The sequence below is a fragment of the Solanum stenotomum genome, unplaced genomic scaffold (assembly GCF_019186545.1).
Source record: "Solanum stenotomum isolate F172 unplaced genomic scaffold, ASM1918654v1 scaffold23673, whole genome shotgun sequence".
Classification (NCBI taxonomy): Eukaryota; Viridiplantae; Streptophyta; class Magnoliopsida; order Solanales; family Solanaceae; genus Solanum; species Solanum stenotomum.
The window spans coordinates 55,800-73,157 of record NW_026027624.1 but is presented as its reverse complement, the minus strand read 5'-3'; the positions used below and the strand labels follow the sequence as shown (position 1 = coordinate 73,157).

General features: G+C 32.4%; 3 protein-coding genes and 1 pseudogene across 3 annotated transcripts; 3 read left to right on the top strand and 1 right to left on the bottom strand.

Moving 5' to 3' along the window:
• The first annotated feature begins 188 nt into the window (after positions 1–188).
• On the top strand, positions 189–1,488 carry LOC125851274 (uncharacterized). The gene is made up of 3 exons (XM_049531059.1): positions 189–632; positions 729–980; positions 1,219–1,488. The coding sequence occupies exons 1-3, from the start codon at positions 189–191 to the stop codon at positions 1,486–1,488; spliced, it is 966 nt and encodes a 321-aa protein (XP_049387016.1).
• A 1,595-nt stretch (positions 1,489–3,083) lies between these two features.
• LOC125851261 (60S ribosomal protein L11-1-like) lies at positions 3,084–3,708 on the bottom strand (annotated as a pseudogene).
• A 6,446-nt stretch (positions 3,709–10,154) lies between these two features.
• LOC125851230 (beta-amylase 1, chloroplastic) lies at positions 10,155–13,032 on the top strand. The gene is made up of 4 exons (XM_049531001.1): positions 10,155–10,874; positions 11,528–11,738; positions 11,839–11,949; positions 12,044–13,032. The coding sequence occupies exons 1-4, from the start codon at positions 10,264–10,266 to the stop codon at positions 12,848–12,850; spliced, it is 1,740 nt and encodes a 579-aa protein (XP_049386958.1). The 5' UTR covers positions 10,155–10,263; the 3' UTR covers positions 12,851–13,032.
• Positions 13,033–15,099: 2,067 nt separating this feature from the next.
• Positions 15,100–16,424, top strand: LOC125851272 (late embryogenesis abundant protein 1-like). Its single transcript, XM_049531058.1, has 3 exons — positions 15,100–15,215; positions 15,505–15,642; positions 16,000–16,424. The coding sequence occupies exons 1-3, from the start codon at positions 15,171–15,173 to the stop codon at positions 16,081–16,083; spliced, it is 267 nt and encodes an 88-aa protein (XP_049387015.1). The 5' UTR covers positions 15,100–15,170; the 3' UTR covers positions 16,084–16,424.
• The last annotated feature ends 934 nt before the right edge of the window (positions 16,425–17,358 follow it).

Below are 17,358 nucleotides of genomic sequence, written 5' to 3'. Positions count from 1 at the left end.
AAGGATTTGAAATTAAGACCTTGCAAACAAAACATACATGTCCAGAAGCATTCAAGAATAGAAGAGCTACTCAACAAGCTCTAGCACACTACTTCAAGAAGAGGGTCCAAAATGATCCTAAGTGCAAAGTGAATGAAATGAGAAAGATTGTAGATGATAACTTTAGGCTTAATATTAGTTATTCAAAAATGAAGAGGGTCAAAAGACTTGTGCTAGAGAAATTAGATGGTAACTATGTTGATGATTTCAATAAATTGGAGGGTAATGCTCAAGAGTTAAGGGACAGCAACCCTGGTACTGATGTGATTATAAACATATCCAAAGAGGCTTTGTTGGAACATGGACAAAGAAAGTTTTTGAGAATGTATATTTGTATTCAGGCTTTGAAAAGTGGCTGGAGAGCTGGTCTGAGGCCATTTATAGGGTTAGATGGCACCTTTTTAAAAGGGAAGTTCAAGGGAATTTTATTGGTTGCACTTGGACAAGATTCAATGAAGCATTTTTATCCACTTGCTTGGGCAGTGATAGATAGAGAAACTATTAGAACATGGAAATGGTTCATTGAGTTGCTGAGGAACTCATTGGGGTCGGCAGATGGTGAAGGATTGGCACTTATGTCTGATATGCAAAAGGTAATTTTGCAAGTGTTTAATAGTTTTTTATTATAGTTATTGTATACACTTGAATTTTTTAAATTTATTCTATTCTATTTTTTCTTGTTGTTACAGGGCTTGATTTGCGCTGTTGGTGATTTGCTTCCAAAAGCACAACATAGATGGTGTGCAAGGCACATAGAAGCCAATTGGTCCAGGTCTTGGAGTGGTGTACAGATGAAGAAGATGTTTTGGTGGTCTGCTTGGAGTACCTATGAAGAGGAATTTAATGACCAATTAAAGTCCATGGGTTCTGTGTCTAAACAAACTGCCAAAGATCTTTTATGGTATCCACCACAACACTGGTGCAGGGCCTTTTTTGACACTGTCTGCAAAAATCACTCATGTGAAAATAATTTTACCGAGTCATTCAACAAATGAATTTTGGAAGCAAGGGCAAAACCAATAATCAAGAAGCTGGAAGACATTAGAATTAAGGTACTACCACTATTTTATATAAATATCTGATAATAACTATTTATGTTTAATCTGATAGTAATATGTAGGTGTTATGTTTAGATTATATATGTCATGTATAAGTTAAATATTTCACTACTATTTATAGGTTATGAAAAGGTTGAAACAACTTGAAGAAGAGGGTAAGAGGTGGACAGAAAAGTATTGTCCATACGCCATGGATCTGTATCATGATTTTAGAATGATTGCACAAGGTTGTCAAGTTATTGCTAATGGAGACTTAGGATATGACGTGGCTGAGGGTATAGATAGACATGTTGTGAATCTTGCTACAAAGAAGTGTACTTGTAGGACATGGGATTTGACAGGAATACCATGTCCTCATGCTATTAAAGCATTAGAACATGATAGACTATAACCAATGAATGAGATGCATTGGTGGTACTCAAAAGAAGCTTACTTGTTTGTGTACCAGCCTAAAATTCAACCTGTTAGGGGTGAGAAATTCTGGAAAATTGATCATTCTCAAGCTATGCAACCACCACAAATTCATAAATTGGTTGGTAGACCAAAATTAAAGAGAGTAAGGGAAAAGGATGAGGCAAAAAAAAGGGAGGGATTATGGTCGAAAAGTAGAAAAGGATTGCAAATGACATGTGGAAACTGCAGTGCTGTAGGTCATAATCGAAGAAGATGTCCTTTGGTAAGTTATGTTTCATCAATTTATAATTACTTACAATGTATATTTATAGCTTCAAAAAGGAAGACAAGTTCTCCCGGCACCCCAACCAAGTGAAGAAAATGAATTTGTCTTTATGCCAACTCCTGGATTTGTTGCATCTTCTAGTCGACAAACAAGCCAGCAATCAAGTCAAGCATCCAATGAAGCTTCTGGTCCTTCAAAATCAAAGAGAAAAAATGTTTCAAAGGACAAAGTTGATGCAATTCCAAAGAGGTCTAAAAACAGTGGAAAAGAAATAGTTATTGCACCTTCAATTGCAACTGTTGATGAAGATGAAGTTGAAGATGGTATTGAATCTGAGGATAAGGATATAGTGTTTGCACCTAGGATGATATCTGAAGAAAAGACTAGACTACAAATGAAGAAACTGCAACAACAACCAATTAGTTCAAGAAGGATTAGTTTCAGGGGTGATGAAAATGGTGCTTCTATTCCTACTAATCTGCCATACTCACCAAAAAAGCTAACTTGGAAAGGCAAAGCATGTGTGACCTCAAATCAGTTGACAAAAGACAAGGAGAAAAAAATTGGCAAGCTTAAGGCAAAGAGGGGAAAACATTAGAAAGTAGTTGCTAAGTAGTGGTTTTAAGTTTTTGTTTAGTATGTAATGGCACAGTGAAACTTCTTAGTTTTCTATTTTCTGATACTTAACCGTGTGTCACTGGCCATGTATGTTAATGACAAATTAGTCTAACAATGTTTTATGTGCTGAAAATATTTTGTGACTTGAATATTTTATGAAATTGTTGAGTTCTGTTATCAATTTTAATGTTTGAGATTGAAATGCTAGGTTGTTGGCAAATTGTTGAGTTCTGTTCTCAGTTTTGATGTTTGAGACTGGAATGCTGAGTTATGTTATCAGTGTTAATGACTGTGATTGGTTTTTTATGTAAGTTTGGCTTCTGAATGTTGTGACCATTCAGTAATATAGTGAGCCTTCTTCAGGTAGTTACCTTCATTGTTGAAGTGTGTTTGTCTCCATCAGTCACATGGTGCCATGTATAGTTTACATCTTATGGTGTCTGTATTGTTTCTGTAATAATTTGGATTATTGATGTACGATTCATGTTCATGTAATCAAGCTTTTTCCTGCAATTGAAATTTGTATTGCCTGTATAGCGTTAATTGATTTATCACCAAAAAGATGTTGTATCTCAATTACATGTGTGACTATTTGGATCCATTCAACTTTTTGATTTTTTTTTTAACAAAGATTTGAATTTATCTGATTGCCAAAATGATAAATAAAACAACTGATTTGCCCACTAGAATCTCTCCAAAACATTCCTTTAATAGTAATATCGATGGCTGTCTACAAATATACATAAAAATAAACTTGCCAGGAGACAAGCTGATCCAAAAGTTGGCACTCAGCTTATCACTGAATGTTTGAGGACTTGTTAAGGATAACACCTTCATATTTGACCTGGAACCACTTCATTGAATCCTCCTTAGTGACCCTGTGCTGAATCCCGACTCGAGACTTGCACCTGCCAGTTGAAGGATCATATTTGATTCCAAGATCAATGTGCTCCTGAATTCCAAACTCAAAGCAGCCGGTCTCACTGAAGTTCCTTCTCAACAACTCGTATTCCTTAACTTTCAATCCACTCTCAAGAAGCTGCATAGCTTTCTCCTCTCTGACAGTCACATAGCAAGCTATCTTTTCATTACGCTTGATTCCAAAGGACCGCACAGTATACCTTGCCTTAGAGAAAACAAGGGATTGGCCGCTAAGTTACTCCAAGACTTTTGCTGCTCTGGTGAGTCGATCTCCACTCTCACCGACGGAGATGTTGAGGACAAGCTTCTGGACCTTGATATCCCTCATGGGGTTGCTCAATTTCTTCTCTGAAGCCATGGCGCTTCTGCGGGAAAATGTTACAGCTGCGACAGCAGAGTTGGAGGGGTACTGAGATGGCCATTCAACTTTTTGATTGTGTTAAAGTAGCATGCTGTTTTTGCATTTTGTTTTGTTAACAGTACGTTGTTTTGTTAACTATTTGGATCCATGAAAACAGTATGTTGTTTTGTTAACTACATGTCTTTTAATTTGTTTTCCCTGAGTTTTTCCACTTCTAAAGTCAAGATGCAGAACGACGAGGGACAAAACATATACAAAGTGCACGAATACTGCGTGGTCAAAATGCAAGAAAATACAGCTTATCAAGCTGTAAAACTCTTCATTAGTAGACAGAACAACAACCTACATCATCTTGACAAATCTTCAAAACAAAATAAGTTGCAAAATTCCGTCGTTACAATAACAAAAACCCACAAAACTAACATAATCTAATAATACTAACTTAACACAAACAATAGCACCACACTACATCATCTTGGCAGCTACAAAACCAACAATAATAGCCCAAGAAACTGCAAGCAAACTTATCAATTGATGAACTTTCAACTCTAACTTCAAAACTTTATCATCCAAGCTAGATACTTTCTTCAGATTTGAACTCTCAATTTTATCCGGCAACTCCAAATTTGACATTTTTCCCTTCAAGGTAGAAACTTTCGTCAAATTAGAAATTTCATTTCCATTCATATCTTTTAACTCAGACATTTCGTCGGCAATCATATCCTTCAAATAAGGATCTTCAATGCCACCCATATCCTCCACAATCTTCTTCAAATGATTTCTTTCTTTCCGAATTAAATCTAATTCAACTTTTTGATTATGAATCATGGTTGACACATGACGTGGAAGTTTGTCATCAATCCAATTCCAATAACCACAAGAATTTGACCCAAGACGACGACATCGATAGAATCGGCGTCCACCATTTTCAAGAGTTGTAGCAGTAAAATATCTTGCCATAAATCCGCACTTACATGTACGAGATTGAAGTTCTTCAGGGGAAGAAATCGAAGAAGAAGTTGACATTTATAACAAATTGAAGAAGAAGAACATTGATGTTCTAAACCCTCTGTAGATCGTGAAAAAATTGGAAGAAAATGAAGTGTTTATTTGGGTTTTAGGGTTCTCTTAATTAGATGGGTTTTTTTTTGTATTGGGTAAGTAGGGGCTGGTTTGATAGCATTTGGGGCGGGTTAAGTTAAAATGGGTGGGTAATGGATGGATTTAAAATTATATTAAATAATTAAATTACAACTAATGGTTGAGTGCCACGTAATTAAAAGTATTATTTAATTATTTTAAATTGTAATCTGTTAATGAAGGGGGTAAATTTGAACCCAAAGGTGGATGGGAAGGGTATTTGGGGGCCAATAGGTGGATGGGGGTAATTGTGTACCATTTACAATACTTCGAGGGTATTTTAGGCCCTTTTCTGTAAAAATTATAGTCCACAGATGTTGGTAATTATAATAAAGATTAAATCAAAATCAAATTAATACTAATGCAAAAAGGAAATCAATTCAGCACTAAGAATGACAATAATATTGAATATTTGTTCTTTGGTTTTACATTGGATAAGACAATTCAAATACATAATCTAATTTTAATTTCCTTTAATATTTAGTCATGTAACTAATACTTATTAAACTTATTTTAGCACGATTTAGTAATTTTAAATTATGATCATTTTCATTATGACTTGTTAATTTGCATTTTGCAATATTTATTTTACGCGATTTCATTATTATTATTATTATTATTATTATTATTATTATTATTATTTTGTTGGACATTTTAGTGTCATTACTCATATCATATTTTGTGTTATTTTCTTAAGAAACACCTTAGATAGTTGTATTTTGGTAGGACTAAAGAAATATTTGAAGTACAAGTAAATTATATGTTTGTATGAATACTTTACCAAAAAAATCCGAAAAAACCCGAGAATCCAAAAAATCCAAAAAAATCCGAGGTTGAAAAACCTGAATTTTATTGGTTTGGTTTATAGATTTAAAAATCCGACACAAATTATTTGGTTTGATATTTGAAAAACCCAAATCAACCCGGCCATGTACACCCCTAAATTATAACATATGCATAAATTTTTTATTAAATAAACGATGTTGATTTTTGAACCACATGAATATCAATAGCCTGATTCTTTTTTCTTTTTTTTTTTAAAAAATAGAGATATCATATCGGAATATTATGCATCAATACAAACAGAGGTGGTTGCATTACCGCTAGCGCACAAATGATCTGGCCTCCTAATGGGGTTACAATCCAAATTACATTGAGGCTTATCAGGCTGTAGAAGAAGATTTCCTACTTTCTCTGCTTCTAGTATTTTCCGAACAAACAAAGGTGAAATTTCCCATTCCTCAAAAAACTTGTCAAATTTCATCTTCTGGCCTTCTTTGGCTAGCAGGTTTGTCACTTTATTTTTTCTTGAGGCTCATGCCTGATTGAGGTTTTCCCCATTCTATAAATGATTCATTCAAGTTTAATCTGTTTGTTTAGGATTGTTGAGGTTGAATTTTTAAGAATCCAACAATATTTAATAATGAAGAAATCGACTAAAATCTAGATTTGAAATTGATATAGACTCATATTTTTTCTTAACCAAAAATCTAAACTTTGAATGAAGAAGATAACATTATTCTCTTTTAAATTCACTTTTTTTTAAAAAAAAATTCATACGGTGTCTGGAGTCTACATTAGAGTCCCGACTAAATCTGAATTACACACTGCATGATCCATGGATTGCACACTGCATGACCCATTTGGGATGGCGCTTCCAACAAGATTTTCTCTATACCCAGGGCTCGAACCCGAGACTTCTGGTTAAGAGTGAAATATTTCCACCAGTGTACCACAACCCATACTGATTCTTTTAAATTCACTTAATTGCAAAACATAGAGTATAGAAGAAATCAAATACAGACACTTGTTTTCTATTAGTCTGAATAAATTTGAATTTATGATTCGATTCATATTGATCAACAAATCAACATATCTCTTGAATTAAAATCCTAACTATAATAACATCTTATAATTCCATTAAATAAGAAGACGTTTTTAACTCGAAAGCTAACGTTAAAACAATAAATATCCCAATAGATGGAACAAACGAGTATATTTTTAGTTCAAAAGTTAATATTAAGAACAATTTTGAATTCAGTATGATTATATTATTATATAGGAAAAGAAAAGTGATAAAATTTTAATACATTTAATGATATTTCCTCCCTTTTTCCATTGTTAAATATCAATCACTTTCAAGGACCACAAATAATATGGGATACATTATTGACAAAGAATCTTTGTTTGAATATTATGCCTTTGTATTCACCTGAAACTTTGACCAACAGATGGAGCATGGGTTTAACTAGTTTACTATTTTCGACACGAAATATAAATAGCAAAGTTCGAAGCAAAGGTAAATAACGTTGCATGGTAAAATTTAGCAAGTTATTAAAAATTGATATGAACTTCTTATAAAATAGAATAGTAATAATAAGAATTGACCAACAGATCGTGTGCCGATCGTTCCATTGATTCAGACATAATTCCTTGTGTTTCCACTCTAGTTGGGATGCATACTTTGCTATCTTAGAAATGTGTTTATATTACCACTAAATTATCATAGCGTTTACTTTTTTTTTATTCAAAATAATAGTTGATATATGATCAAATAATAATTAAAGTATTGGATGTACTATTGGTCTTGGAATATTTTACTTACTAAACAGACAATTCTTCGACATTTAGGTATTTCTAGGTAGAGAAAATGTAATTTATGTACCAAAAACAAAAGACTTTTGTTAATCAAGTCACCAAATCTTGTTCTAGTTGTTTAAATGAGAAAAAAAAAAAAAGAGAAAAAAAATAATCGTTTAGTTTAGTTGAAATGTGAAAAGGATAAATCTAAATTTGAAAAGTCTATGTAAGAAATATTCCGAAGCATGATAGCCAAAAGTCCATATATATGTTAAAAACGTCTTTTAAGTTTTAATTCATGAAATTAAATATTGACTTCACTTTTGAGAATATATTATCATAGAATCGGGATATGATCAAATATTAACAACTTTATAAAGATTATTTAGAACCCCAAAAGTGAAATCAATATTTTAATTTTGTGAATAAAAACGAGCTTTTATTGTGCAATTTTCTTCATAAAATTCCTAGCTTCGCCATTGCCTTTTTTGTTTGGGATTCACATGTAAATATACATTTCATATGTTAATATATATTTAATTTTGTAATACAAATATAAGAGTATACGAAAAAGCTAGTGGATTCATTCGAGCCCATGAATGATTCATTCAAGTTTAATCTGTTTGTTTAGGATTGTTGAGGTTGAATTTTTAAGAATCCAACAATATTTAATAATGAAGAAATCGATTAAAATCTAGATTTGAGATTGATATAGACTCATATTTCTTTTTAACCAAAAATCTAAACTTCGAATGAAGAAGACACATTATTCTCTTTTAAATTCACTTTTTTTTTTAATTTTCATATGGTGTCCGGAGTTTATATTAGAGTCCCAATTAAATCTGGATGACGCACTGCATGATCCATTTAGGGTGGCGCTTCCAACAAGATTTTCTCTATACCCAGGGCTCGAACTCGAGACTTCTGGCTAAGACTGAAACATTCCCACCAGTGCACACTTAATTGTAAAACATAGAGTATAAAAGAAATCAAATACAGACAATTATTTTCTATTAGTCTGAATAAATTTGAATTTATAATTCGATTCATATTGATCAACAAATCAACGTATCTCTTGAATTAAAATCCTAAATATAACATCTTATAATTCCATTAAATAAGAAGACGTTTTTAACTCGAAATCTAACGTTAAAACAATAAATATCCCAATAGATGGAACAAACGAGTATAGTTTTAGTTCAAAAATTAATATTAAGAACAATTTTGAATTCAGTATGATTATATTATTATAGTAAAAGAAAAGTGATAAAATTTTAAAACATTTAATGATATTTCCTCCCTTTTTCCATTGTTATAATCAATCACTTTCAAGGACCACAAATAAATAAATTAAAAAGAGTAAAATAATGTGATTACTATAACCGAAAGAAAAAAAAGTTGAATAAAATGAGGTGTAAATGCCTAATTTTACGTGGCTCCTTTTAATAAATTCAACGTCCAAAACCGACCACGTGTCACATCAAAATTATTTTCTTCACTTTCTTCCAAAAATATTTACGTTTCGTGTACATAAATGTAACCATAGAAAAAGTAATGTAATAAACGGACAAAGCACTCCGTTTTCCATCTTCAACGGCACCTTCTTCTTTATGCCACGTGTCTAATGCCCACTTGTAGAAATATCATTGGGATAATGCCTAATTGAAGAAGAGATGACAAATTGAATAAAAATATTATCTAATAAGATTTGAATAAAAAACTTGGCTTTTATCTCAAAAACATAATAATCATTTCTGTTAGGCTGTCATGATTCAATATAAAAACCGTTAAGAAAAAAAGTAATGAAAATAAAAGAAACAATCGATAATAATAAAATAATATTATAATCAAATTACACAAAATAACATATAATAATATAAATGGAAGAATAGAAAATAAAAGTAATACTAAATCAAGTAGATATCAAGTCCATACACTCCTACCTAACTATTACCTTTTTATCCTAATCAATATTTTCCACAACTTACAATATTGGAACATGTATGTTCTCGATGAACTGCAACATTATCATGCTCTGTCTAATCATATTTCTAAATATTATTTCTTTAGTTTTTTTGAATTTATCCGTAGCATAACCTTTCACACCTTCACACTGAGGCATCCGTACATCTCATTATCATATGCTCAAACCATTTCAATATCGTGCCCCGCATCTTATCTTCCTTCAAAGTCACTCACACCTTATTTCAGTTATATTTTTAATCCAATCTATTCTAGTCTACCTATATATCCATCATAATTAGTAGCATCCTCATCTATTCATTACTTTCATTTTCTGAATGTGAAAATTCTTGATTGACCAACATCGACCTATACATCCAAACAATGTTAATATTATTTTTAATATATGTCATGTATCAATTAACTTAAGATTTGTTGATATTGTTGTTAATATGTCATGTATCTATTAATCTAATATTTTTAACTTACTTTTTTTAAAAAAAATATTATGTTCATCAATCAATATTATTTTATACTACTATTTATTGGTTGAATATGAGCAAATTAAGTGTGAACAACTTTTTCTCCCCATTACTCTTCCCATACTCTACATGAACCTTCACGCGTCACGAAATATCCACCGTCCATTTCACGTGATCAAAAGCAATCTTAACCGTCGCCCCCGCCTTCGCTCGTTCTTCGCCACGTGTCCTTACTTACACGTGTCATCAATTTAACGTTCCTTTTATCTATATATCTTATCTAAGTTTCTATTTTTATTTACTTACTCTATAAATAAACCACAATTCTAACTCCTCCTCCTCCACATTTTCTCCATCAATTTGGTGAACAAAAAAAATAAAAAAATCATCATTTTAATCTGAAAAAAATTTAATATTATTATTATGGCAATGAGTCTGCCACACCAGATCGGTGCCTTATCAGGAACATCGCTCACGGCGGAAACCGGTGGAGTTTCATGCGAAGTTCCGGCGAAGGGGAGTTCAGCTACATCAGCTATGTGGAGAACACCGATGACGAATTTAAAAGTATCGGTACAAAAAACAGGAGCTGAAATTGACAGGGTGTCGCCGTCGCCGTCGCCGCCGATGAGTCCGATGATGGGAGGAGGAATGCGGCCGGATTTATTAGCGTGTCAAGCGTTGATGGAAGCTCAGGTAGATGAGGTAGTTGAGAGAGAATATAAGGTTAGGAATTCGTCGGAGAAAGAGAAAGGAGTTCCGGTGTTTGTTATGATGCCGTTGGATAGTGTGAAAATGGATCATACTGTGAATAGGAAGAAGGCGATGAATGCCAGTTTACAGGCGTTGAAGAGCGCTGGTGTGGAAGGGATTATGATGGATGTGTGGTGGGGATTGGTGGAAAGAGATGCGCCGGGAGAGTATAATTGGGGAGGTTATGCTGAGCTTATGGAAATGGCGAAAAAACATGGACTCAAAGTTCAAGCTGTGATGTCTTTCCATCAATGTGGTGGAAACGTCGGTGATTCCTGCACGTATGTATATTTTCCGCTGCTATTTTTACTTCGTTTAACCGCAAATTTATGACTGCCAGATTCAAAATCTAGATCTGTTGGAAAACTAACTTACTTTAGAATAATGAATACTGTCAAATCAAATATGAATCTAACTCACACCTCAAAAGCTGACTCGAGATATTTCCACATCGGATGTGGCCTGACTATGATAACATGTCTAATTAGAATTTTTACCTAATTCACATAACAAAAGCTAGCTTAAAGGGAGAATGATTGCTCAAATCGAGTGTTCAATCCTCGTCGAGGTGGTATATCTCTTCAACAAATACTTTTAGATAAAAGATTCATAGGTTAAAAAGGTATCAGTTTGAAGAAAGTTCAAAAAAAGGTTATCTTCTTTTAGTGGGATAGTGAGAATATGCTCCTTTATATGGTGTGCTAAATGAACTATTTAAAGAACTAGTTTACCTGGAAAGGCAAATGACACTATAATAGATTGGAATCAACCTGAAAAGCATAAAATGGAATATGGAGAGTTCATGAAGAATCTTTTGGGCAGTACTAATAGAATGTAATGGTTATAATTGGATATCTTTGTTTGTTTAATGTTCGAGTTGTGTTATGCGCGTCCTTGCTTTCTGGTGTGGTTAAGTAGATTTTTGAAATTTCAGGATCCCTCTTCCAAGGTGGGTTGTAGAGGAAATGGAGAAGGATCCAGATCTTGCATACACAGATCAATGGGGAAGGAGGAATTTTGAGTATGTATCGCTTGGTTGCGATACACTTCCAGTTCTTAAAGGAAGGACTCCTGTCCAATGCTATTCTGATTTCATGAGAGGGTTTAGAGATAGATTTGAGAATCTCCTAGGTGACACCATTGTGGTAAGTCTTTACGCTTTTTCGACCTTTAGCTATGCTGCACGAGTTTTTGATCAAAGAGTAAAAAGCTCACTTTTTTATCCGAATGACTTGTGTGATATAGGAAATTCAAGTCGGGATGGGTCCAGCTGGAGAGCTTCGTTATCCATCCTATCCGGAAAAAGATGGAGTATGGAAATTCCCTGGAATTGGTGCTTTTCAGTGTTATGACAAGGTATAAATCAAGTTCTGTTTTCTATGCTGTGTTTTAGTGTTTAACCGCGTCATTATTACTGATGATTTGTTCTGCTGAATTGATCACCCCGCAGTACATGATCAGTAGCTTACAGAGTGCAGCAGAAGCTTTTGGTAAGCCTGAATGGGGACACACCGGTCCAACCGATGCTGGTCAGTACAACAATTGGCCAGAAGATACCAACTTTTTCAAGAAGGAAGGTGGTGGATGGGATAGTCAATATGGGGAGTTCTTCCTCACTTGGTATTCTGAGATGCTTTTGAACCATGGTGAGAGGATACTGCAATCAGCCAAGGCGATATTCGAGGACAAGGGTGTTAAGATTTCAGTTAAGATTGCAGGTATTCACTGGCACTATGGAACAAGGTCCCATGCCCCTGAGCTGACCGCTGGATACTACAACACCCGTAACCGAGATGGTTACCTTCCCATCGCCCAAATGCTTGCCCGCCACGGTGCAGTTTTCAATTTCACATGTGTTGAGATGCGTGACCATGAGCAGCCACAAGATGCACAATGTGCACCTGAGAAGTTGGTTAGGCAAGTGGCTTTAGCAACTCAGGAAGCTCAAGTTCCACTTGCTGGGGAGAATGCATTGCCACGATACGATGATTATGCACATGAACAGATCCTTCAAGCATCTTCATTGAATATCAACGATCAATCAGGTGATAGAGAGATGTGCGCGTTTACATATTTGAGGATGAATCCTGACCTATTCCATCCTGATAACTGGAGGCGATTCGTTGCCTTTGTGAAGAAAATGAAAGAAGGGAAAGACACAAACAAATGCCGGGAACAAGTAGAGAGGGAGGCAGAGCATTTCGTGCATATAACTCAGCCATTAGTGCAAGAAGCTGCAGTAGCCCTCATGCACTAGGCAAATGGTTGTCAAATAGTACTGTAATTTTGATCCTTTTAGCTAACATGAAGTTTTTCAACATGTTACTGGGATCTTATAGCTCGTTTTCGTTCTTATATGTTTGTAAAACTGCCCATCGTGTAGTTTTTTCAATGTTAGACATTATGTCTTAATGAAATGATACATAATTCAGTAGTAAATGCAACTCTTGAATCCAGATAGCACACTATAGTATATTCTTGATTTTTCGTTCGTTTGTTGAATGATTGATAATTTGATATTTCTTCATTCTTAACCTAAAGTAACTCGAGAATCAAATATATTTTGATAAGAAGCATCTTATCATAGACCTAATGCAAATTCAAATTAATAGAGACGGTTAAAAATTTAACATTATTGATTGTTACAAGACTTTCCCATCTACTTCCTCTCCCATACTTTGGGATGACAGTTTTTAATGTCAACCCATTCCTTCTAGCACATGATACGTGCACAAACTCCAAAACTTTTTTTATACTTTGCTTTTAGTAATGGCAAGTAGTCATGTCCATAAGGTTTTCACGTGCTCGTGAAGTCTCTTGTTATTAGAGTCGCGGATTGAGAATTTCAATTCTTTAAATCCATTACTTGTATCAATTTAGCGTGTTTTACAATATATTGAACCGAAATTACTAGATGCACTCGCTCATTATACTATAAGGGGTCGTTTGGTGTGAAGGATAACTTAAAATAGTTCTGGGATTAAATTAGTGTGCCACTTAATTTGTTGTTTGGTTGGCAAGTCCGGGATAACTTATCTCGGGATTAATAATTAGTACCGGGATAAGTTATCCTTTCCCATGGGTGATATAGTAGTCCCGGAATAACTTATTCCGGGATAAAATGACTAGATGACAAAAATGTCCCTTTAAACTCTTTTTATACATTACTTTTCACATCCATGAAGGGTATTTTTGTAAACTTATATGTTGTTCTTAAGATTTATTATTTTGAATACAACAAACCAAATACTCAATAAAAAATAATCTTAGCATAACTTATTTCATCATAACTTATCAAATCATAACTTTAATTCAAACCAAACGACTCCTAAATCCGCCTTGTTAGTGATTGTTGTAGAATATGGTACGTCTGTCTAAGCATCACACATCACATTAATTTTTATTTTTTTTGTTATTTATCGTGTCTAAATTTTGTGGCAAAGAAGTCAAAAAAAAAAGTGTTTCACACGGATCTCCATTATAAAGTAATAAGACAACTTATAGTAGCTAACTTTTAATTTTATTTCACATGACTCTTATGCACAAAATTATAAAAACCGTTCAACCACTAACGAATTTTCATTTCTTTTTCGTAAATGCATATACACGATTACACACTTTCAATGCTCAAATATGTGTTATTTTTTATTTTCTTAAATTTCATGTTCAATCACCGCCACATGCAGCATATAAAGTAGAGTTGTAGTGGAATAATAAGTCGAATAATAAATCAATTGTTCAATAAGATGATTTGGGACCATATAAAAGTTACGTATAAATAGTATCACTCCTTTTTTTTTTTTTTTTTTTTTTGTTTTGCTTGATTGTGGATGAGAAGGTCTGAATATTCTAGTGTATGTTAAAATTCCACGTGAAGTAATACAAGAAAAAGGTGTGTGGTGGGGGTAGGGAGATACCACTTAATCAGATGCGATGTTTACATCAAATTAAATAATTTAATTTTAATAATTAAAAATTAAAGCAAAAATATTTACAACATAACTTAATTATGAATTTTTATATATTTTATTTTGTTAATTATTATAATTTATTATATATTTTTACGTAATTTTAAAATATATAACAGATTAAGAAATAATTAAAATAAATAAATTAAAATGGAGAGAGTACTAAATTTTCAAAAATACACACATTGATATAATATAAACAAAGATTGAATTATAATATATATTTTTATTTAATTAATGCAGTTTGATCAAGAATCGTGAAAATAATCTCTTAAGAAATACAAAGTACAATAAATAAATTTTTATGATCTGATTCTCACGCATGACGAGAACTTAATGTCTTGAACTGTCTTTTTTTGTTTGACAATTAAACTATAATAAATTTATGTTCTATTTAGAGTCATTACCAAAGTCTGTTTTAATTAACCACAGAAAACCAAGTCCAAAGCAGAAAAAAATGGATCATCAATCAAATAAACCAATAAACTGTATAAATAGGTCTAATCAACCTATAAGATATTCAAAAAATATATAATATACCAAAGCTCAAAAAATAAAGTTTTCTACAATTATTTACTAAAAATAAATTCTTCAAAATCAATAATCAAAATGTCAAATGCTCAACAAGCCGGTGAATACCACGGCCAAGCTCAGGTAATACTATAATAAATATTCGTTACAAATCAAAATTATTTTTATATTATCAAAACTTATAATCTAGTAATATCAATTGTAACATAACCTATCGAGCCATGATCCCATGTGGTGCAAAATCGGAGTTGTAATAATTATTATTGTTATTGCTCTTTAGGACATCGACTTAAAGTCTAATAGTATCAATATAGTTTTTCATACAATTAAGTGTGAATTTTTATTTCCCATTATCGTTTTCCTTTTTCTTTCGATCTCAAAATTTAAATTTAACGAATAACAAATGAAATAGGCTAAGACCGAACAACTAGCACAATCAGCAAAGAATACAGCACATTCATTGGCTGATAAGGCTGACAATGCTACCCAAAGTGCTCAACAATCTGTTCAGGAAAGCAAAGATCAACTCAACCCTGGATTCCTTCAGCAGGTAATATATTTATCACCACTACAAAGTCGAAATTTCGTTAAGGACGTTTAAGATTTAAAATGTATCTGTATAAAGTAATTATTGATCTATATATATAGCATTATTTCGTCATCTAAATTAGGGTGACAGTTTAATTTGAGATTATGTCATCTATAAAAAAAAAAATGAGATAAGTAAGGCTATCTGACATAACGAATAAAAATATAAAGATAGTATAAAAGAGCTTTAGATTATCAGTATATATAAGTTAAATAATTTTAAAAAGTTATTAATAGACTCAGGACTTTTCACTTTTTTTTTTAATTATTGATAATATGTCTAATAATTCTCTTATTTTATTTTATTGTAATTATTCAGACTGGAGAGCAAGTGATCCATATGGCTCAAGGTGCAGTTGATGGAGTGAAGAACACACTTGGAATTGGATCAGACAAAAAGTGAAAAAGACAAATAATTAATTAATAAACACATTTATCAATTTAATCTCAGTTTTAATTATTTTTCATTTAATTCTATAATTTTCATATATGCTTTAAATTATTAGGCATAAGTGAAAAAATAATAATATTAGTAGTTTGTGAGATCTCTCACAGAAAGAATTAAAAAAAAAATGATTTTTATAGAGTGAGATGATTTTCATAGGTTTGGTTTAATTATTGTTTAAAAATTCCATGCACCTTATATTGGTGTTATAGTGAATTTTGTTTTATTGATTGAGATTTCTCTCATTAGAAATTCTCATTATAAGTATGTAATAAGAAAGTTTCTTTTGTTTTTGTTAATTGATATTTTGTTGTTTGCTTTTCACTCGATTACTGATTAATGGTGGAGATGCTCAACCACTTGAACAAGTCTCACTTACTTCAGAATTGAATAATGGCCTCACTTTTCTAATACCCTTCTCCATCAAAATGCCAAACGTATGTCTAGAGTAGGGTTTAAACTCGTGACGTGCATCTAACCCACACATTTTATGCTACACTCTTATGATATTACCACTAGACCAAAATCCTCGATCGAAAGAAAATTAAGAGGGACAACTTAGCTTTAGTAACTTCAATTTCTATCGCGGGATCAAATACCTACATTTGTTTGCACATATTTTTTTTTTTAGAAAATCATCAAAAAATTGAATTAAAACGATTAAGATATTGAAGATCCTTCATACATTATTAGGGTCTGCCCAATTTAAATAACTATAGAATAAAACTTCATATCATAAAATGGGATTGATGTTGGGAAAACAAAGCAAACTTCATATCATAAAATGGGATTGATGTTGGGAAAACAAAGCCAATGAGTCAATGATTGATGAAATTATAAACAATGCATCACAACTCTTTTCTAATATTACTATTATCATTTTTTGATTATGTAATATATGTATATGATAATATATAAACAGAAAAAAATAAATATATACGATAAGATTAAACTGAATGTTGATGATAAGTAAAATTCAAACGACATAGTATTGAATGTGAACACAAAAACTCTTAACTTTGTATAAAGATGAATAAGTAGACAACGTCATATAATATACGTAAGACGCTATGTAAGATATATGTATCTTTTTGTTTAACTTTATACAAGTGTAAGTGCTTACGTGTGCACATTCAAAGTTGAAGAGTATATATGACAATTGAAGTGAAGTTAAATGACACGTTTATGTATTATGCCAATTCAAAATAAAGATGTTTTTGTAGAGATTTTTTG